Raw genomic sequence first — 22,547 nt, 5'->3', positions numbered from 1 at the left:
AGCACACGCTGAGCGAGGCAAAACACACGAGGAAACAGCAGTTCCAAGATGGCAGTTTAATACGAGGAGAAAGACCGCGAGACCAAAGAGGTTTGCAAGAAGGGAAGTACCTTTAACCTGTAAAGACTGTTACTTTCGTGAACCATGGAAAGTAAGAAACCTAAGACCAGGAATGAAAGCTAATCAAACCTGCACAGTGTGTCGAAGGTACATGAGGCTTTCCCACATTGATAACTAAGGCGGGAAGAGCGATTGCCACTGTGGTACTGGCCTTGGCTCCTAAAACAAAGCAGCGTCAGTAAAGACAGCACAGCTGGTGAGTCAGAGAGACTGATACGAAACCAGCTCATGTTTTGAACCAAGGTTGCAAGCGGCAACATTGTATGTAGATAAATAGAGAGAATAGTGTGTGGGACATGTGACGAGAAATGCGATTATACTTTACTTTTTACTTTTATAGATTTATGTTGCGCAAGCCATGGATCTGTGAGCTTAAGGGTGCAACAAAACACAAATAACCATACCAAAAGTAGTCAGATTGTTAAAGATCAGAAACAGCAACCGATCCATTAGGCAAACAGTAAAGTCCTGAACTTTCTTTTAAAAACATCTATCGACTCAATGCCCCTCAGTTCTTTAGGCAGTTCATTCCAAGCCTTAGGGGCTGCAATGTAAAAGGCTCCCTTTGAAACCTTTGTCGTCCTACACCTCAGGATCACCAGGAGCTCCCGATTACTAGATCTGAATGATCTTCCATGGGTTTTATAGGCTAGGAGATTCTGAAGGTAAGCAGGCATTTTGCCCTGCCTTCATTTATGAGTGATTACAAGAAGCCAAACCGAATTCTTGCCTCAAGCGGGAGCCAATGTAAGGATCTTCTAGCCATTGATGCATGATCTCTACAGGCTAGACCCATGACCACTCACACTGTTCCATTTTGGGTAACCTGCAGTTTATTATAAAATAACTTATTACAACACACAAGCAGGCTAGAATAGTAATCCATTTTTGTCCCTACAATTGGTCGTCTCTGTGTTAGATTGAGTGATGAGAGGCCTATGGTTAGCCAACAGTTTAATGTAGTAGGCAGAGGCCGTCACTAGGGTCTCAACATGATACTTCATGCTAAGATGCTGATCAAAGATAAGTCCCAGAGGGGTTATTTTAGAGGACCCAATATGAAAACACTCATAAACCGGTCAGAGTTCCTGTATCAAATAAGGAGAGCACACAATCAGAAGCTCGGTTTTGTCTTTCAAGGAAAGGCTATTTTGAACCATCCAGTTGTCTATCAAAGCATATATTTTGTTCAACTGAGCTTCATCTGTATCATGATTCCCAGTGATGAGGACGACACACTGCGTATTGTCAGCATAGTTTGTAAATATCAACCACTCTTGTGGTAGAAGGGCAAAGAAAGGAGCTTTGAAGATATTATAAAAAAAGGGCGAAGTACCAAAGCCCTGCGCAAATCTTAAAGCAATGGGCATTGCTTCTGATTCCTTAGAGAATACTGTGCTATCCCAATTGCAGAGGAAAGATGATTTCCACTGGGCTGCCATCGGTGTAAAGTCTGCAGCCTCCTTCAACCTGGCGACCATGATGGAATGGTCCAAAAGGTCGAAGGCTGCCAACAAATCCAACAGCATCAGCATGGATGCTTGATTCTTATCCAGGCAATCCAGGAGCCTATCCTCCACTTCAAGCAGAGCCGTCTCAGTTCCAAACCCTGATCTGAAACCTGATTCATGGTCATTCAGAGCAGGGAATTTTTTCATATGCTCTGCAATTTGCAAATAGTCCACCCGATCTAAGCTCTTTATTAAGAAGAAGGTATTGGTGATCGGCCTATAGTTATTAGGGATATCAGCTGAAATTCCAGTTTTTTTTGAGGATTGGAATAACCCAAGCTCTTTTTAGATCCTGGGGAACTGATCCCTCAGCGAAGGATAGATTAACAAACTTACAAATAGCTTCAAGCACAGTTGGTTGGCAGGTTTTTATAATGATAGCCACACAGGGATCACTTTTACATTTTGTAGCCTTCAGTTGTTCAACTATAGTGGCCAATTCAGCTGTTGATATAGCAGTGAAACTAAATTGTGGAATGAAATGGCATCTAAGGTAAGGTCCACTAGGATTTCCATCATCTGCCCTGGGTAGGCTCTCTTTTTGTAAGGCAATCTGCCCTTATATCATTTAACTTACCCTGCATAGCATTCTGAATCTCTGCACACCTGGCGGAATCCTTAACCAGTAATCCCGAATCTGGGGATTGCATAGTTTCATGTTCCCTGAGAATCTTAAAAAGCTCTGTGGAGTCAGAATGCACATTCTGAACTCTAGCGTTAAAGACGTTTCTGTTTTGGCCGCAATTATCGCTAGCGTGTAATCTTTGGCAGCAGCTTTGTAGGCTACCAAGGCTGACTGGAAGGAATTTAGTTTCCATTTATAAAAGAGTTTAAGTGTTAGCGTTTTTAATTTGTTTAACTCTCCTTATTAGAGAGGCCAGAGTATTAGTGTTAAAATCAAGGTTGGATGAAAGAGACCTTGATAATTCATCAGAGGAAAGGATGTGAGGCTTTAGAGATTAGCCAAAGGTCTTAAGAGGGGTTTCACCTTTTCTGTAGGAATGTTCCTAAGATTTCCGGTCTACGCCCCTAGCCTCTTTCCATCTTTCACTTTCTTAGGGAATTCAGCGTGCACAGTGAACTCCACAAAGAAGTGATCATACCAAGGACAGGGAGACACCAGAACATCCCTGGTAGCAACCTTATGAGTGGCAACCAAGTCTAAGGTATGCCCCAGACAGTGAGTGGGAGATTGAATCTATTGATCAAAGCCCAGATCAGCCAATGCAAACTGAGATCTAGAGCAGTGTCATCATCCTCATGCCGTAGCCAAAAATTAAAGTCTCCCATTACAAGGAAACTAGCATTAGGTTTCACAAAGGGGAAAAGGAAGCTCAAAAGCCCCAAAACAAAGTCCTCTGACATAGATGGTGGCCTATAGATGAAAAGAATATTAATAGTTGACTCTGCATTTAAGCCTATTTTAACATGTAGGGCCTCATTACGAGTGTGGCGGTAAGGGGTTAACGGCACCGGTAAGGATGCAGGTGCAGTAAACCCCTTAACACCGCATTCCGAGGTCCCTTAGCGGGTCCCACTAAGGCCGGCTAGTAAAAACAGCCGTCCTTAGCGGGAGCCGCTAATGGACCACGGAGCTAATAACGGGCCAGTAATTTACGGGCCCGTTATTAGCTCCCTCCCCATTCCCATTGAGCCCTATGAGGGCTCGAATGGGAATAGGGAAGGGTTTTTTGAATGGGGACTTAGGTCCTCCAAGGTTGGAACGACCTGGTAAGTCCCCATTCAGAGAACCCGGACACGACTTTGGAGGCAGCCATGGTGCTAATAGCACCATGGCTACCGCCAAACTCGTAATGACCCCCATAGTGTTTCAATCCCATCCACAAAATGGCCATTAGTTTCCCAAACGGTGAGTGATAATCTAAAAATTAATGCAACCCCACCGCCCCTATCATCCTTCCCTTCATGTGTAATCATACCAAACCCAGTGGGAATTGACAGATTCAAGGAGGGGGATGTGGCACTATGGCCCCAAGTTTCAGTAATAGCACAAATATTGATGCTATTTTCCTCTATATGGGTCGCAACTTCAACTGCGTGTTACACTAGCGATATTGTATTAAGCATCAAAAACCTAAGGTTAGTTACTGGCATAATCCTGGTTCTACACCCTTGAGGACCCTTTGCTCCCTCCCTCTGAGAGGTAAAGTTCCCAGAGGCCCTTATTGAATCGTTCAAATGAGGTGCAGCCAACTCAGCGCCTGCAACGTCTAACAGATCAGAAACCAATTTTAAAATGTTGGGCTTCAAACCAACCTCAGGGGTAATGCAAGAGTCATTCTTGATGGCAACAACGGGATCGGGTAAAATCACATTGAGGGACACACCTCTGCCGTCCGGTGGCTCGACTACAGGAGCCCTTGGCATCATTGTGATAATCTTCGACGATATGGGGATAGTCGCTGATTAGCCATGGTCAAAGATCCTTCTGGCTGCAGAAATAGCAGCTAACACCTCCGCAATACCCACATGAGTGAACACAAAGCAGGGACAAACCTTCCTCTCTTCCGGTCCTGCACAGACAGGATGGGCTAGTTTTCTGTGTGACATACAGAGGTCAGGTGATTCTGGGTACAACAGTGCGATCATTTGCTGTTGAAGGGTAAACACGCAGCACGCCAAACGCTGCAAGAGCGCCCCTAATATGAACTTCTACTACTGTTGATTAAGGAAACAACAAGAACAACAGTCCAGCTAGGATACTACACCCGGTAAAAATTATATGGGTCGACGCTGAGGATAATCAGAAGCAGTAATCTGACCCATGCAAACTATCAAAAATCTCAGGAGAAATGAGGAATGAGAGTAATAATACTGACATAACTAGGACTAACCTAGCCAGCATTTAGTTGCATTGATCCCAAGAAGATATTTTGTAGATTGAGGATATTTTTTTGCCAAAATTCTGCCTTGATAACGACTTAGGTCGAAACATGTGTTGGCTTGAATAGGCATATGTGGAATTTGTGATCAACCAGACAATTTGAATTCTGACTGAATTGTTATAACGGACATATGATTAATATGTGACTAATGGAACAATTTACTTTATGTTTGCATTTGAAGTAATTAAAATATGTTCTACGTACACATTGTATGGGAGAGTGCAATCATTGGGACTGACGTTTATTTCAGGTTTGCTGCAGAAAGTTCTGCACTTATAAGCAAAGGACTGTCCTCCGGCCCTGAGAGGAGGCGGCTAGGTTCTGCATGCCCAGCCTATATTCCGGGTCTCCAGTGCTGGGAGGATTGGGCGTGCTTTCTCTGGAGCTATTGGTGATTCCTTGGGTATATGGGTGCAGATTCCCATGGTTGTCACCTAGTATGACACGAGAGACATTCAGAGTAGAAACAGTGAGCAGTGTTTGGGAGCGCGTGCTTGTGGATGCTGTCAGACCTCTGAGGCCAGCACAGAGTGCATGATGGGCTGCATTTGCATTGCCCATAGAGGTTTTTATAGCTGATGTGGAATGTGGAGAATGTCCTGCATTTGGTGCCCCCAAGGGGTTCCCTATTCTTTTCAAGATTTGGCAAGCATCAGCAGCTGAAAGACTCTCCTTGTTTGTGTGGTGTGGTGCGATGAGCATTGCTGGAACAGTGCCCTTGATTCCAGCAGCTGAGGGAATACTGGAGACAGCCTTCCAATATTATACAGTGGACTCAGTGACATATTGTTGTGGGCCAAATCCTTTCCCACTATGAGGAGAAGCAGTGTAGCTTCTAGAGCACCTCGGATCGAGGTCAAAGGCAGAGCAGTTGAAAATGACGAGAGCCAGCAATAGTGGAATGTGTTACTGCACAACAGCGAGCATGAACATTACAGTTTCCAGCACTTTAGCAGTAGCAGCACAATGGCACTACTTCTCCCCCTGAACCATCTACAACAATTCTACTGCTGCCATCCGAGCTACTAGCCGGATGGTGGCAGTGCCCTTTTGGAAGGCCTTCTGGTGACTACCCTGGCATCCCTGAAATGTGTCATGCTTCTGCAGCAAGACTCACTAAAGGACTCAGCAAATTTGACCACATCACTCCGACCCTCATCGAACTGCACTGGCTCCCACTGCAAGCCTGTATCAACATCAAATCCTGTTGCATCATCTACGCGGCTGTCATCCAGAAGTGCGCACGCTACCTCACCAAGAAACTCTCTGGAATCCACCAGAAGTAAGAAAATGTGCAGACTTTAATTGCGACGCTGTAGGAAGGAAAAAACCAGCAAACAGCCAGGATTTATGCGCCAAGATTCTGGAACCTCATCCCTGTCTACATCAGACTTACCCCATCACTTCTACAGTTCAGGAAATAGATCAAGACCTTCCTCTTCAAGGAATGGCTCCTCCTTAGCACCTAGTTCCACACACCCTGCCCTCCCCAGCCTATCTGAGACTCTGTGATCTGCTCTCCACTATCTCTGCCCCTGGTTGTTTGTAGATCGCTTGCTGCCAATTGCCCACCCTTGCCCTTCCCTATTAGCTCCCCGCTCCATTTGTCTCTGCTTCCCTCACTGTGTTCTTCCCCTTTTGATTTTAATGCTCTCTGTTGATTCCCGAAGCTGGGTCCACGCTCAATAAATACCCTAATAATAATAATAATAATAATAATAATAATAATAATAATAATAATAATAATAGTGTCCCATTATGTCACCACCTGTGCCCGTACATTTCAACTTTGATGATCCCTGGTTCGTGACTAAGGGTACTAAGAGACACGGCCTCTGGATTCCTTTACCTAAACATTGTCCAAGCTGGCCCCCTGTGAGGCATATTAGTTATTTAGGGTGTTGATGTCAACACTATACTTGATACTGCCCTCAGCCATGCCGGCATTACTCCCAGAACACAATCGCAGTCTGCACGGATGGTTCTCCTAGATATGGATGATCCTAATCGTGTGGCTGAATGGAGGACTCCCTGCTCAACTCTCCCTGACACGTCTCTATGTGTTGACATGAGCTTGATCTCCTCACATCTCCATGCGGAAAGCTGGGACTGTTATTTTACCTCATAGATTTACTCATCACCCTGCAATATTACTTAATTTGCATGTGGATTGTTGAAACCTGCCCCCTCAGACCTCGCCGTCATTTTTCTATGTTTTTCTTTTCTTTCTTGATCCCAATGTGAACACTACAAGATCAGAAAAATGTTGACAATAAAGTCAGATCTGTCTCTTCAATATGCAGGTCTCTGTTTTGCCTTTAAACCATATATTCATGGAGTCCCCCTAGCTACTGCTACTGGCCAGCCCTACAGATAAGGGGTGTATTGGCCACTTTTACTCCCTAGAAAAAGGCAAATAATCCCTAAAAATAGGGAGTAAAAATACTCCCAACATAAATGGGAAACAGACACATCAGAGCATGTCTCGCTGCTTTCATCCACAGAGCCCTATGGGTATGTTTGTACCATTAGTAAAGGTAGTGCCACAGGGATAAACTCTACTATTATTACTGCCTAATCTGAAGAAGTAAACATGTACCTTTTCATGTTTATGAATAACTTGGTGCAAAAAAAAAATTCTTACAAAACATTTCCGTTTCAATACTCCCACTGGGAATGGGGCGTACTTTTGCGCTCCCTAAAAATCATTTTACTCCCAATTAAAAAAAAATAGGGAGTAAAATACTCCCACTTCAAAATCTGGTAGTGGGATTTTCTGCGATACTCAAAGAGACATGGGACCACATTATAAGTTTGCCGGTCCAGAAACAACTGTTGTTTCCGGACCGGCACACTGCAACTCTGCGGGCGGGTGCCGTCCCACCTGCCAGGGTCAGACCGGCCAGGCAGGACAGCACCCGCTCACAGATTTTTCACAGGAGCACCGGTACCATTAGCAGCAGTGCCGGTGCTCCCGTGTCCCAAATTGGGACTATCAAAATTTCTGCCGCCTGACTTCCTGGCCGAAGTTTTGCAGATGTTGAAGCGTGTTCTGGCCATAAAATATGGTCTGGTTTCTCCCATTATCGACTCACATGATCCATCAATGATCTGGCTATATCCCACAAAAATCTGCAGCACTAAACTTGAGTCATTTGTGCAGCATTAGCTCCCAAACTGACCCACATTATGATGCCGTGGCCGCAACCCTTGACGCTGAGAAAGCATTTGATTCGGTTTCATGGGCTTATCTTTTTTGCCATTCGCAAGCGCTTTAACATTGGCCTCTGTTTTCTTGGTTGTGTTCAATTGCTTTTCTCCTCTCCCTTACTAGGGAAGCCACACGTGGTCTCTTCTCATGATATTCTTGAGCAGGGGTATTGTTTGCCTTATTTATTGAGTTACTTGTCGCACTTGTCTGCTATAAACAGAAACAGAGCGGCACACAGCTTTCAGGGGACCCTGAGGTCATAGTATAGTATGTTCCAAACCCTGCACATAATTTACAGCACGTCGTTGATGTTCAGATGTATGGGACCTATTGCGGTTTCAACATAAATTGTCACGCTCCCTGCGGTTCCACGGGTGGTTTTCCGTGGGTTCCTGGTAGTCTTCTCTTTTTAGGTATCAGAGTGGCACTCATGCAGAAGAATCACTACAATCTCAGTTTGGGGTCCTGTCTCCCCTTAGATTTGGCTAAGCTAAAGACTTGATCTTCACTCCAAATGTCTATGTACAGCCGAATATTCTTGTACTTGCTTAATGTATTACCCAAACAATTATAGATTATTTCATAAACGCACCCATGTGTCCTAAGAGGGCCTTCTTTGATTCCCATCGAGTGTTGTTGTTCATTTTCTGTACCGTTCAGGTTGTGCCAGACTAAATTGGGCAGATATAGGCAATGCTTCTTAATATGATATGGCATTTATAACACGCCTATACACAAGTGTTTCAAGGCGTGATGAAGCAAGGGAGGGGGAACAGAGGGAAGAGAAGTGACAACGTTCTTCCTAGGCCAGGTGACATTAAGATTGCGCAAGTGCAGGGGAGGCGGGAAGGGGAGAAGTGCAGGGGAAAGAGGGAGGGGGCAGTGCAGTGCATAGGATAAACAGTCAAATAAAGTCAATAAATAAAAGTTTATCTTCCACTGATGGTGAATTATACTTTTTGGCTGCACGGGTACGTTTGGCTTCATATTAGTACGCATCCAGTTCAGACACGACACAGGTTAATAATGAGTTGTGCTCTTGATCTATGTTGCATTATTTTCAATGATAAGCTTGAAGGCAAATGTACATTTGACCCTGTCTTGGCTACTGCTAATGACTGCTGTAGGATATATCATCGGCTGGGTGTTGTAAGGTATTACTATACCCAGCCGATGGTATATCCTACAGCAGTCACTACCACTAGCCAAGACAGGGTCAAATGTACATTTGCCTTCAAACTTATCATTGAAAATAATGCAAGATAGATCAATGGGGCGAGCACAATGCAACTCAATATTAACCTGTGTCATGTCTGAACTGGATGTGTTCTAATATGAAGCCAAACACACCCGTGCAGCCAAAAAGTATAATGTGTGGCTTTGGTATTTCACAGTGGACAAGTCTATCCATATTAGATGGGATTGGGTTGGGACTTTCACGTTGGGTGACATGTTTTCAGATGGTACATTTGTTTCAATTAAACTTGGTTCAGCGGGTAAACAGAGGCGCTGCTGTTGTTTATTGATTAAGGAGATCCCATTGAATTCTCGTTTTCGTCTGATTCAATTTAGACTTCTGATTCGATAAGCATGCTCTGCAATTGCTCAATAAAATAGCTGCTTCCTCCCCACAGCTCTTCCCTACTTGCCTACTTGTTTTGCTTGTTCACCAGCTTACTCCTGCTGCTGTCCTGTGACTTTACTTTTCCCTTGGCATCGGTACTTCTGTTTCTCATCGCCCATGTTGGAAATTAACTGAAGTGATGTTCACTGTCCACACACAGACCAGATGTGGAGCCATCATAGTAAATACAAGTAGCTGTTCTGTACATAGATACCTTTATACATCTCCAGTTACTTGCATGTATTTACAGGATACGTGGCAGGTAGATGTAGTCATATATCAAGTGGCACAAGAGTCACCCACCGGCCATCCTCTCACATCCAGCTCAGGCCCCCAACTGACATTCATGGAACATTCACACATCCCATTCACTCAACATTCCCCTGAGCTGTCCATCATACATACACCACATTCTATCAATATGCATTCATGGCCAGTGAGACTGAACAAGACTAACTCACATCATAACACCTTTTCGGTTTAAGGTGACAAATACTGTAGCAAAACCTGTGATATTCTGCCCTTTCTTTCACCTTCGAAATATCTTCTTAGTGATATCGGGAGTTATTACTAACAGATATGCTTAATAGCTAAGAGGTGCATAGTTAAACACTGGACTTCCAAAGAAGCACCTTCATTTTCACAATAGATCATGGATGTAGCATATGCAAAGGACTGCGAGGGGCCTGCCAAACAAAGCCCTACCGATATCTGGGATGCTTCTCATATCTTTTTGTTTCAGTCACAAGATGGGGAATAACATGTGGATATCAAGTCGTTCAACATAATTAGTTATGATTTGGTTGTTACTGTTTTCTGAGCTGTTTTCTTTTCACGGTATGCCATGGTGCACATACCTATGTTATTGTGGTCTTGCGTGCGCTCAAACTATTTATTCCTTAATATTTTCTGTCGAACCCTAAATGAAGTTCTAAAAAATAAATGTTACCATGATGAAATTGCATGTCTGAACACATGTTTGGGGATGCTTGTGGTCTTGTGCAGAAGGGATGTGACCTAGCAGTTCAGGCTGGACCGCCCCTTTTGGGGCAGGACCAAGCCTGATTTGCATATGATCTTTCCCGTTGTGTAAAAGCTTGACAGGCGAAGAACTATGGGCTGGAGGATTGCCCAGAACAATGACAGAGGTTAAGATTAATTCTAAACCTTCCAGCCATCACTGCCATCACCTCTTTTGTTTAGCTGTAAACACATAGATATAAGTTACATGTTGTTATTAGCTTGAATATGCATAAAGAAAGCTAATATCTCTCAAATCATGACTTTCAGTCTAGAAGAAATGGACCATGCCAAACCGTATGCTTATTAACGCAATACACATTCTTGACACCAGGCGATCATGCTGTCAAGCATCTACTCCAAAGCAAGGGGCCAACCACACTGCTCAATGTATGGTTGTCTTCTTGAGTAACATGTCCATGGGACAGTTCTAGATGTCAGAATAAGGGGATTTAAGGGTGTCTTCCTTGGTGGTTGTCACTACCTACCCATGGATGCCATCCAGATGTGGTTCCCTGGTTGAAAAGAAATTCCCCACCACATGGGCCCTGCCCCTTTTTTGTGGTGAAGGACGTTGCAAGTTGGAGATGAATACTTCCAAATCTTATGCATCGAAGGGTTGTTTACACAGGAATATTGTGTCGGAACGTGATGTGGTTTTGTCAGGCTCTACACCCAGGAGAGCTCTGTAGCTGCATGCCTTGTATTTGCTCAGTGTTGGACCATTTGAAATTTTGAGATTGCCTGGCCTGGGAATGTCTTGATGAAAGGTTCCTATAGTGTGCTAACAGTGGGACAATTTGTGGATGTCCTATGGGCTTGTGCCCTAGAAGGCTTTCTCTACAGGGAAGAGTCTACACAATCTTAAATCGATTCTGAATCTGAACGACTACGCTAAAGAAAGTGAAAGGTGATGTATAGGGCCAATCGGTACAGCTGCATTGACCAATGGCCTTTTCCTGTCCATATCGGATCTTAAACATGAAAAAGAATCACTCACAGTAAGAAGCAGTCACGGCACGTCACAACTATTGGGTAATGAATCCAACTGCCTAGAACATGGGTGCACAACATACAGCCTGCGTTAAAGATTTTCCTAGTGGCATACAGCCGGCAAGCAGCAACGGCCGCCATCCATTAGGAAAGTCTTTGTTTTCCTCGCCGGATTGGGAAAAAGATGGTTCCTCCATTGGTCCAGTGCATGTACTACGAGTCGCGCAGTGCCTGTGCGGCACCAATGGAGGGTCAGTACTGCAGCTGGCATGGATAAATGCGTGTTGCTGTAAGGCATTTTAGCCTTGCCACTCCAGCCGCAGTACAAGTTCAGAAGAGGCCCGTCTGCACATCACCTTGCCAGCCAGCCTGCCCTCCAGCTCGCTAGTCTGCCTGCCTGCCTGCCTGCTCGGCGGTGCCCCCCAGGTAAATGCATTCTAGTTGGGGGTGGGGCTCATTGTGGTTTGTTGGTGGGTCATGGGGATGGCGTTTGATTTGGGGGGTGGCCTTTTGTTGGGGGGTCATGGGGATGGTCTTTTGTTCGGGGGAGGGGGCAATGGGGATGGCCTTTTGTTGGAGAGGTGGGGGTCATGGGGAATAGTGTTTGGTTGGGGGTGGAGGTCATGGGGCATAGTGTTTGGATGGGGTGCGGCTCATGGTGCATAGTGTTTGGTTGGGGTGGGGGTCATGGGGCATAGTGTTTGGTTGGGGATCGGGTCATGGTGCATAGTGTTTGGTTGGGGTGTTGGGGTCATGGGGCATAGTGCTTGGTTGGGAGTGGGGGCATGGGGGCAATGGGGCATAGTGTTTGGTTGGGGGTGGGGGTCATGGGGGATAGTGTTTGGTTGGGGTTCATGGGGCATATTGTTTGGTTGGGGATGGGGTCATGGGGCATAGTGTTTGGTTGGAGAAGATGGGGCATAGTGTTTGGTTGGAGATCATGGGGGTAATGGGGCATAGTGGTTAGTTGGGCTGGGGGCCATTGGGCATAATGTTTGGTTGGGGTGGGGTTAATGGGGCATAGTCTTTGCTTGGGGTGGAGGTTTTATGGGGGTCCAGGGTCATTTCATTTGTGGGCTGTGGGGGACCAGGGCTATGCCATTGGGGAGGGGTGGTCTTAAAGCGGTCTAAGGCCATGTCATTGGTGTGGGGAATAGGGTGGGGACCAGGGCCATGCCATTGGTAGGGTTTGGGGGGCGATGGTGGACTAGAGGCATTCCATCGGTGTTGGCTGGAGGAAATACTGGGGACCAGAGCCATGCTGTTGGGTATGGGTTGGAAGGATATGAAGCACCAGTGCAATGCCATTGGTGGGGGTGGGAGGGCATGGGGGGTCTAGCCACATGCACTTTGGTGGGGAACATGGGACATGGGTATAGTGGTGGGCGGGGAGACATACCGTTTGGTGGGGCGTGCAAAGGACATGGGATAGGCCATTTGGTGGGTGGGGGCGTTAGAGCAGGACCCCGGCCATGCAGGTTGATTGGGGGAAGAATAGGGGAACCAGTGCCATTCCATTGGTGGGGGACGGGGGGGCAAGTGTCATGCATTGAATAAAAATTGGGGTTGAAAAAGTCTCCTGGTCCCTTTCCTCCTAGCCCCCTTCCCACCCAACCATCGCCCCACCCCAAACACATTTACTTTTTGGCCCACTATAGGCAGCATGTAGGGCACATTCGGCCCTCTGCCAAAATCCATTGTGCACCCCTGGTCTAAAGGGTCATGCAGCAGGCGACTCGATCGCAACAAGAGCAACTCTTTACCAAAAGTGGTCTAAAAAACATATTGTCACAAACTAGTTTCCAGGAGTATTCCCAGTCTCTGCCCACATTGAATGTATTGTCATTTAATGGAACGTTTTGTCCGATATGATATGATATGAGATGGCATTTATAACGCTCCTATACACAAGTGTTTCAAGGTTCCATGTTATTTCCGCTTTCAAGAGTTTGACGAAGCTATTATCTTGAGTCCAGGAAATGGGATGAGAGAGATCATGGGGGCCAATAGATGCCACCCACTTCATGATGCCACCCACTTCACAATGCCAATCTGGGAGTGGTCATATGGAAGATTACCTAGGACCTCTCACCCATTATCATCCTCTGTAATCATGTCCTCTGTGTATGCTGGGAATTCATGTAGCGGAAGGCCCGCGCCACGATCACGGTTTGCACGGAGAGAAATATGGTAAGACAGACATGTACGTACCTGCAGTACACGGATGGGATCACAAATGCAACCTTACCATGTACTTGCTGTGGCATACCAGAAGAAGGACTCGGTCCAGAGGACATGTTTTTACTACAGGAGTTTTATTTAAGTTAAAGAAAACACCTTCCTAACCCTATTGCTAATAGGCAAGCTCCCTACCTACTAAACTAAACTAATCAATATAGTCAACATAATAAAGTCCTCTGTCCAAATCCTAACCTCTAAATGGGACCTATCACTTAGAAAAACAAACTCAAATTGGAAAACAGGCAATATAGTTTTCCCTCACTGCTCTGTATTCTGCCGTGTCCCAGTGTTTCCAGGAATCTCTCCTGATTTTAGTGTTCACAAAGATTTAATATTGCCTTAGCACCCTGTTCCAAGCACTGGAATGGGGCGGGTAATGGTCTGGCAGCCCAAGTTATAGGCCTGAGCAAAGCCAGGGCCTATAACGAGGGTACTGCAACGTTACCCCAATTACAGCCATTGGAACAGGGTGCTAATTCTATTAGCACCCCAAGGTACCAAAGCGGTGACCCAGAGTGTTACAAAAAAAATATTTTCATTCAAAGAATAGGACGTGCGTGGCGTCCCATTCATTGAATGAAAATACTGTTCCAAGATGGCCACCATGGTTATGGAAGGGAGGGCTTCATACAGAGCCCTTCTTCCATTTCCATGATGGCCACAAACCGAGAAGGAGGGAAGCGGATGCGGCAGCAGGCGGCATGTGCTGAAGCCACAATCAGGTATGTGGAGCTTGGGATGGGGGTTGGGATACGTTTAGAAAAAGGGAAAGGGGGGCCATAAAATGGCGGCCTGCGACGGGGGAGGCATCCTGCGGGTTCCATTGAATGCAGGCTGGGGTCAGAGATTTCACACCATGATCCGCTGAACCCTATTGGCTGCGCCCCCAGTTTCGGGTGCTAACGGGAAGTAGGCCTCCTGACTTTATCAGCTCCTGGCCATCTTGTCAAAGTTACAAATAAAGAAAAGGTTTTTGCTCAGGTATATAACATACACTCTCAAGTTCTAAAAAAAAGTAAATTCTCTCAGTGGTCGTAGATGAAGGGATGTCTGTTTAAACTTCCTTCACCAATTACATGGGTCTCTCCCCACGAGATTCCAGTACTGCTTGATTCAGATTTCTCCATGGGAGATTTCCTTATTTATTTTAAAGGGCCCTCCAGGCTTCCTTGGTTCTCTTGTTCTTAATGTCTCACGTGATTCATAGGTGTATGTGTATCCCCTCCTAATATATCTTTCTCTTGGTTTTGGTGTGCACGTTTGAGCCATTTGGATGATTCCAAGACTCAGGTTTATAAAGCTCCTTGTAGTATTTATGTCCATCTTTCTCTCTCTAGACCTCCTTGAACCTTGTACAATATCCAAATGAAACACTGATCTCTCCACCCTTTCACTTCAAATACTGGGATCTGAGGAGGCTTTCTGGATGATGCTCGGATGACTTCACAATGTCAATAGAACCGTCAGGGGAAACAGCCCGGAGGTTGTGGGTAGACTGTGTAGGCACTCTGTCAGTAAAATGCCATCTGTAGGCATTGTGACTCTCTTGGCAGGAACGCTGTTAGCTCATGCCTCTGAATGTGGAAATGTGTGGGCGAAACCCCACCTGGTCTGGTGAATTTCTGGAAATAAGTCACCTTGAAAGGGTGTTTCTGAAAACAAAAATCGCTTACCATCCCACGAGATCAGATGAGAAGGTCTCGAAGGTTTTTGGTGCAGTTTAGTGGAAGATCTGCTCCCACCTCAAGATATGCACGTGCATAACCTTAGAGAAAAAATGGTGCAGACCGTGCAGTCCTGGCACCCCAGGTTCAGAGTTTAGGGGTCAGATGCTGCAAACAATCTGTGACAGAAGACGCATCTTTGCAAAACCAAAGAGTGGGCCGTATTTGCAGTTGGGAAAAAAGAACTTGAGTATTGAGAAAACCACATGTCCCGTCCGCCTGTGGATAAGAGGACCAGCGAGCAGGCCAGGAAGCATGCACGAGGGGAATCATGGCGTGGTGTGGCGTGGCTTTTTTGGTGCACGCAAACAGGCCATAGTTTTTTTAAGCTGCTACTCGACATGCTTTTTTGCTGGCCCAATAGGTGTGGTGGAAAGTGGATGGGACATAGGTGTGTATTGCAACTCCACAATGCTCATACATATTCCTGTAACCTCCTACTCCTACTCTATAGTCCGGTCCCATTAATAATAATCGATATCACACATCTAACTTTAACCTTTTGTAGAATGTGTGTAACATGTAAATAAGAGACTGGCATCACATATTCTGCAGGCACTTATCTTTCAATGTTCCAGGGTATGGTAAAATGCCATTTGAGAAAGATCCAATACCATTGCAAGAAGTGACCCTGAAATGTGCAGAATGAATGGACCAGAAATATGTTTAGACCACATGCTCTGCAGGGTTCACCTTTAAGTCTTGTTTACATAATTGTTTGCGTTTTTTGGCATTATACGAGAGATAATACAAGGGCTATTCAGTTTTGTGTTTCATCGCTTTATCCAACACTGTTCTATAGCGTAAAAAACTAAGTATATAGATGAAATCGGAAGTGTGAATAGTGCATGTATACCTGGAATATTTACACGCCACCCAATAAGAATGGTTGCATGTTTTATGTATGTTTTTAATGCAATACTTGATCATTTAATAAGTATATGATTAAAACTGAACAGACATTTGATGTGCTTTATTCTGAAAGGGCATTGATCCAGATGATGGCATTCCCTATGAAAAGAAGTTCTGCGAAGGTAGGTCTGGTTCAAGAAACATTTCTAATTCCTTATTTTAGTGTCATTCTGGTGCAAAGTTTTTCTGCAAATCTTTTTCATATTGTAAGTGAATTTGACAGGTGTGAAATTAGTTAAGACAGCTAGTTCTGCTGAGAGGTCAGCATGAAATATGGGGACTTGCAATACTTCCAAAAGTGCTTGTACACATGAATCCTACCTTTCCTTATATCTGCTATCCCGAGTACTGACTGTGTCTATACTGTATCCTACTCTTATACCTGCAATCACAAGTGCTGGCTGTGTCTACGCAGTATCCTCTTCTTCCTTATACCTCTTATCCCAAGTACTGGCTGTGTCAATGCAGTATCCGACCCTTCCTTATACCTGCTATCCCAAGTACTGGCGGTGTCTATGCAGTATCCTGCCCTTCCCTATACCTGCTATCCCAAGTACTGGCGGTGTCTATGCAGTATCCTGCCCTTCCCTATACCTGCTATCCCAAGTACTGGCGGTGTCTATGCAGTATCCTGCCCTTCCCTATACCTGCTATCCCAAGTACTGGCAGTGTCTACGCAGTATCCGGCCCTTTCTTATACCTGCTATCCCAAGTACTGGCGGTGTCTATGCAGTGTCCTGCACTTCCCTATACCTGCTATCCCAAGTACTGGCGGTGTCTACGCAGTATCCTATTCTTCCTTATACCTCTTATCCCAAGTACTGGCTGTGTCAATGCAGTATCTGACCCTTTCTTATACCTGCTATCCCAAGTACTGGCGGTGTCTATGCAGTATCCTGCACTTCCCTATACCTGCTATCCCAAGTACTGGCGGTGTCTACGCAGTATCCTATTCTTCCTTATACCTCTTATCCCAAGTACTGGCTGTGTCAATGCAGTATCCGACCCTTCCTTATACCTGCTATCCCAAGTACTGGCGGTGTCTATGCAGTATCCTGCCCTTCCCTATACCTGCTATCCCAAGTACTGACGGTGTCTATGCAGTATCCTACCCTTTCTTATACCTGCTAGCCCAGATACTGGCTGTGTCTATGCAGTATGCTACCCTTCCTTATACCTGTTAACTGAAGTACTGGCTGTGTCTATGCAGTATTCTACCCTTCCTTATTCCTGCTATCTCAAATACTGTCTGAGTCTATGCAGTATCCTACCCTTTCTTATTCCTGCTATCCCAAGTACTGGCTGTGCCTACGCAGTATCCTACCCTTTCTTATACCTGCTAGCCCAGATACTGGCTGTGTCTATGCAGTATGCTACCCTTCCTTATACCTGTTAACTGAAGTACTGGCTGTGTCTATGCAGTATTCTACCCTTCCTTATTCCTGCTATCTCAAATACTGTCTGAGTCTATGCAGTATCCTATTCTTCCTTATACCTCTTAGCCCAAGTACTGGCTGTGTCAATGCAGTATCCGACCCTTCCTTATACCTGCTATCCCAAGTACTGGCGGTGTCTATGCAGTATGCTGCACTTCACTATAGCTGCTATCCCAAGTACTGGCGGTGTCAATGCAGTATCCGACCCTTCCTTATACCTGCTATCCCAAGTACTGGCGGTGTCTATGCAGTATCCTGCACTTCCCTATACCTACTATCCCAAGTACTGGCGGTGTCTATGCAGTATCCTACCCTTTCTTATACCTGCTAGCCCAGATACTGGCTATGTCTATGCAGTATGCTACCCTTCCTTATACCTGTTAACTGAAGTACTGGCTGTGTCTATGCAGTATTCTACCCTTCCTTATTCCTGCTATCTCAAATACTGTCTGAGTCTATGCAGTATGCTACCCTTTCTTATTCCTGCTATCCCAAGTACTGGCTGTGCCTATGCAGTATCCTACCCTTTCCTTATACCTGTTATCCCAAGTACTGTCTGTATCTGTGCAGTATTCTACCCTTCCTCACACATGCTATCCCAAGTACTGACTGTGGGCCTCATCACGAGTTGGGCGGTAACGCCGGCGCTAATAGCACTGGCGCTATCTTCCCTACCGCCAAACACCCCGGCGCTATTAGCGCCGGATCACGGGTTTGGCGGTATTGGAAGTCCCCATTCCCCACTGAGCCCATTCGGGAATGTCCCATTCCCCATTGGGCTCAATGGGGAATTTTCGTGCTCATACCGCCGGCGGATTTTCTGCTGGCGGTATGAGCGCGAATGTTTGGCAGATTTCCCCCAGCTCAGAGCTGGGGAGAAATCCGCCGAAGCCCTGATTTGGCGGACCCTTAAATCCGGTGGTAATAGCGCTACCGCCGGATTTAAGGGTTACCGCCAAACTTGTGATGAGGCCCTGTGTCTATGCACAGTATCCCACCCTTCCTTATTCCTACTATCCCAAGTTGGTTGTGTTTATGCAGCATCCTACCCTTTGTTATACCTTTTATCCCAGGTACTGATTGTGTCTATGCAGTAGCTTACCCTTTCCCTATAGCTGTTATTCCAACTACTGGCTGTGTCTATACAGTATCCTACCCTTTCTTTATACCTGCTATCCCAAGTACTGGCTGTGTCTTTGTAGTATCCTACCCTTTCCTTTTACCTGTTATCCCAAGAACTGACCATGTCTATGCAGTATCCTACCCCTCCGTATACCAACTATCCCAAGTACTGGCTGTGTCTATGTCGTATCCTACCCTTCCTTATACCTGTTATCTGAAGTATTGGCTGTGTCTATGCAGTATCCTAACCTTACCTTATACCTGCGATCCCAAGTACTTGCTGTGTCTACGATGTATCCTACCCTTTCCTTATGCCTGCTAATCTAAGTACTGGCTGTGTCTATGCAGTATCCTAACATTCCTTATACTGTGTCTATGCAGTATCCTACCCTTTCCTTATGCCTGCTATCCCCAGTACTGACTGTGTCTATGCAGTATCCTACCCTTCCTTTAACCTGCTATCCCAAGTACTGGCTGTGTCTATGCAGTCTGCATTGGTAGAGTGAACTGCTAGTGTTTTGTGGTGTGTCATATGTTGGATGACCAAGACCACCATACACATAAGACCTCATTGCGCAAGTTGACATTTTCTGAATTGCTCATAGAAATAAGATTTTGGATTTTTTGTTTGCGATCGAGAGGACGCCGTAAAGCGACATTATGGAACATTATTAAATCCAACTGGTATGGTCTGGCAATGAGAGAAATAATCAATACAATAAATCAAGAAAGGGGAGGGTTGGACCCCGCAATACTTGCGCTGATAATACGTTTTTCTAGTTTTTCATATACAGGATTTAATCAGTGATTTTGGGTAGGTCCGCCGACACGTGTTTTCACCCATCAGAGTCTTTTCAAGGCTAAATTGATTCTTTGCTCAATTATTACAGGGTCCAAGCATTTCATGTTTATATACGAGGAGTGGGAAACACATCTCCCTCCCCTGAACTTGCTGCTAATTCAATTATCAAAACCTAAAACAAACCATGTAGCTTAACACTCAGTGCTGCGCATGTTGATTCAGCCTCTAGTGCCCACTTTCGCCTAGTCGCTAATCAAGAAAGGAGCTATATGCAGGCCAAACATGAACAAAAAAAAATGCTGCAGGCAGGAAAAAAATGGGAAATGCATTTGAGTAGCAAAGCATAGTCCAGAGTATAAGAAAGTGATCTAGCAGGATGGCACGGTACAGTCTCACATCGAGTTGTTCCCTTGTATTGAAAAATAAAGAATTTATATGAAATTCTTTTTTTTTCTTTTTTTTCAGACTCAAGTGACAACTTTATTCATAAAATGTACATTTATGAACAGTTTTTCAAACTGTTCAAGTACAAAATTCTAGCAAATCAATTCTTTTCAAGAAAATCATCATACAAGATGAAAACAAGTCTTTTAGAGCCTAGGTAATTAAATATATAGAAATGATTTGTAAAAATTACAGGCTTTTAGACACAGACCCACTTAAAGAAGAAAAATGATACTATTACAAAGAAGGAAGTAAAGCAGCATTTGGTCGCCAAAAAAGTTGAAGTTGAACCATCTGAGGCACCCCCGTTAGCTACATGAAGACCCACTTCTGACAAGGAATCTCAAGCAGAGCTCCAGTCAACACAGCATATACTGTCCACACAGTCATCTTCTGAGCAGCCGTTGCATGGTGACCCTCATTTAAAAGCCCTTTCATCTTGAATTGCGTCCGGTGCATAGTTGCATTCTGAGAAAGTCCTGGGGTAGACTCTCAGCATTGGACAAGAATGAAGAGCGCGACCAATTTTGTCATTTTCAGTCCAAGCAATCTGTGGTCTAATGGCGTTGCGCAATATATTCTGCACCTCAGCATAATGCCTTATGAATTTCGCGTCAGTAATTTCTGGAACGAAGAAGTCAGTCGACAGGCATAGATGGGCGAGTGCCAGCCCCAACAACGGCCAACAAATAAACCGAATTGTCGACTTGCTCTGCCTTGAAGAGAGCTGAGGTGTCAAGCTCTGCAAATGGAATTTATATGAAATTCTGATCAAATTAAAGAAAAATAATGAAAGTTCTCAGTGCAAGATTGGGAATTGAGCATGTCCTCTAAGTCAGCCAGCTGGCGGTGCGTAAAAACCATACTGCATCTGATCCTCTGACGTCAGTGTGCAAGAGTATAAACCATAGTAGATATATATATATATATTGATAGATTTGCACAGCAGGCTTAGAAGAGGGATAATGACACTTTTCGGTAATGTGGCTTAATGGGAGAAGAACTATCTTTATGCCCTAGAATTGTGAACTTCTGGAATAATGTAGAAGTGCGATAGTAAGATCATGTTTGTGTCTTCATTATTTCACCAAAGAAGGAAGGGTCATTTGAAATGTACTTCAAGAATAGTTTGCAACTATATCTAGAGTCAATAGATGAAGTGATTGATTGATGTATATACATCTTATATTGTAGATGTCATTTGATGCGTGGTGTATAAATGTAATGTTGTATATATGGTTTCTTTGAAACCAAAATAGACAAATAAAATAAATGAATTCTGCAAAACGAAAACAGCTTTTTCTTTCTTTTAAGTTAGATAGACACCAACACGTACACAATAATGTTGTAAAAAGGTAGGGAGTCCACATTTGTGGACGCTGGGGTAAGGTAGATGCCATCACCTGCCAAGAAAAGCACACATGGGAAGACTAACAGGAAGTCGAGCAGGAGCACATCACCACAGCTGGGGATTGGGTCGTGTTAGTTTCAAATAATAACAGCTGCAGCAGGACCTGCAGTAACTGCATTCCAAATGTCTATAACAGGACGCCCACCTTTAATAATGCCAATAATATAAATAACGCAATTGTGTTGTTTGGTTCAGTTAAGATCAGGTTTAACTCATAAACGTAAAAAAATAAAAAGTGTTTTGCAAATGCTTAAGTGTATACATGCGCCTTTCCCAGGATGGGGCACCACGGAAAGTAAGTACTGCAATCAATAACATCTGCCACAACTGTCGTTTGCCAGGCACAGAAAGCAGAGGCATCATCCTGTTGGGCGACTCAGCTGGAGCTCATTTCCATATACCGCCCGAGTGGATGACAGTGCAACAGATGTCTGCCGTGAGTAACACAGATATGCCTAAAGAATCCAACTTTGGGCATATCTTTTTTTGTGTGTGTAAATCATCTTACTTTGGCACAGATGTTCTGCTTAGGCTAACGTTTCTGACAAAACAGAATTTGGTATCCGTTTGACACCACGGGATACACCCATTCTGTTTCCTGTTTCAAGAAAGAGCGACACCTTATTGCAGTATTCCTTGTTTATTAACGTATTTTACGATAGAACAAACGTAGCCGACTTAAGCAGGATTTGTAAATAACCTGCCATAGTCTGCCATGGAGAAAAGCCGAGGATGAGTTTAGCAATCGTTCCGCCATCTTAGTGATCTGCTGTTCTTTCTGAAGCCAACTAACTCCATAACATAGGACATGAGCTGTGTGGTGGATAGCTCACAAGTAAAGGGCTGGTCTCTGACACAAGGACAGCCTGCCTTCCACACATTCGAGTCCTTAAGCAGAAATGACTTAAGACTTTCACCCTTCAGACGTCAATACATTGAGGATCATGAAATAGGATAATCATAACACCTGTCATTACAGTGCTTAAAAGCAGGAGGAATCTGGCATTAAGGGCTAATCAGAACACAATGGGCCTCATTACGAGTTTGGAGGTAGCCATGCTGTTTTTAGC

At 44.7% G+C, this 22,547-nt stretch overlaps 1 protein-coding gene across 1 annotated transcript in view; it reads left to right on the top strand.

Annotated features, from left to right (window-relative positions):
- The window catches only part of AOAH (acyloxyacyl hydrolase), a 1,097,690-nt gene that overhangs the window by 675,442 nt on the left and 399,701 nt on the right, over positions 1 to 22,547 (top strand). The window contains exons 10-11 of the mRNA XM_069613263.1: positions 16,336 to 16,384; positions 21,819 to 21,913. Coding sequence (XP_069469364.1) covers positions 16,336 to 16,384; positions 21,819 to 21,913 — 144 coding nt within the window. The remainder of the gene's footprint in view (positions 1 to 16,335; positions 16,385 to 21,818; positions 21,914 to 22,547) is intronic.

Source organism: Ambystoma mexicanum, chromosome 5p, assembly GCF_040938575.1.
Source record: "Ambystoma mexicanum isolate Mex_15411 chromosome 5p, UKY_AmexF1_1, whole genome shotgun sequence".
Classification (NCBI taxonomy): domain Eukaryota; kingdom Metazoa; phylum Chordata; class Amphibia; order Caudata; family Ambystomatidae; genus Ambystoma; species Ambystoma mexicanum.
Note: the sequence above shows the minus strand (reverse complement) of the source record. Positions and strands in the feature narration are given on the sequence as shown.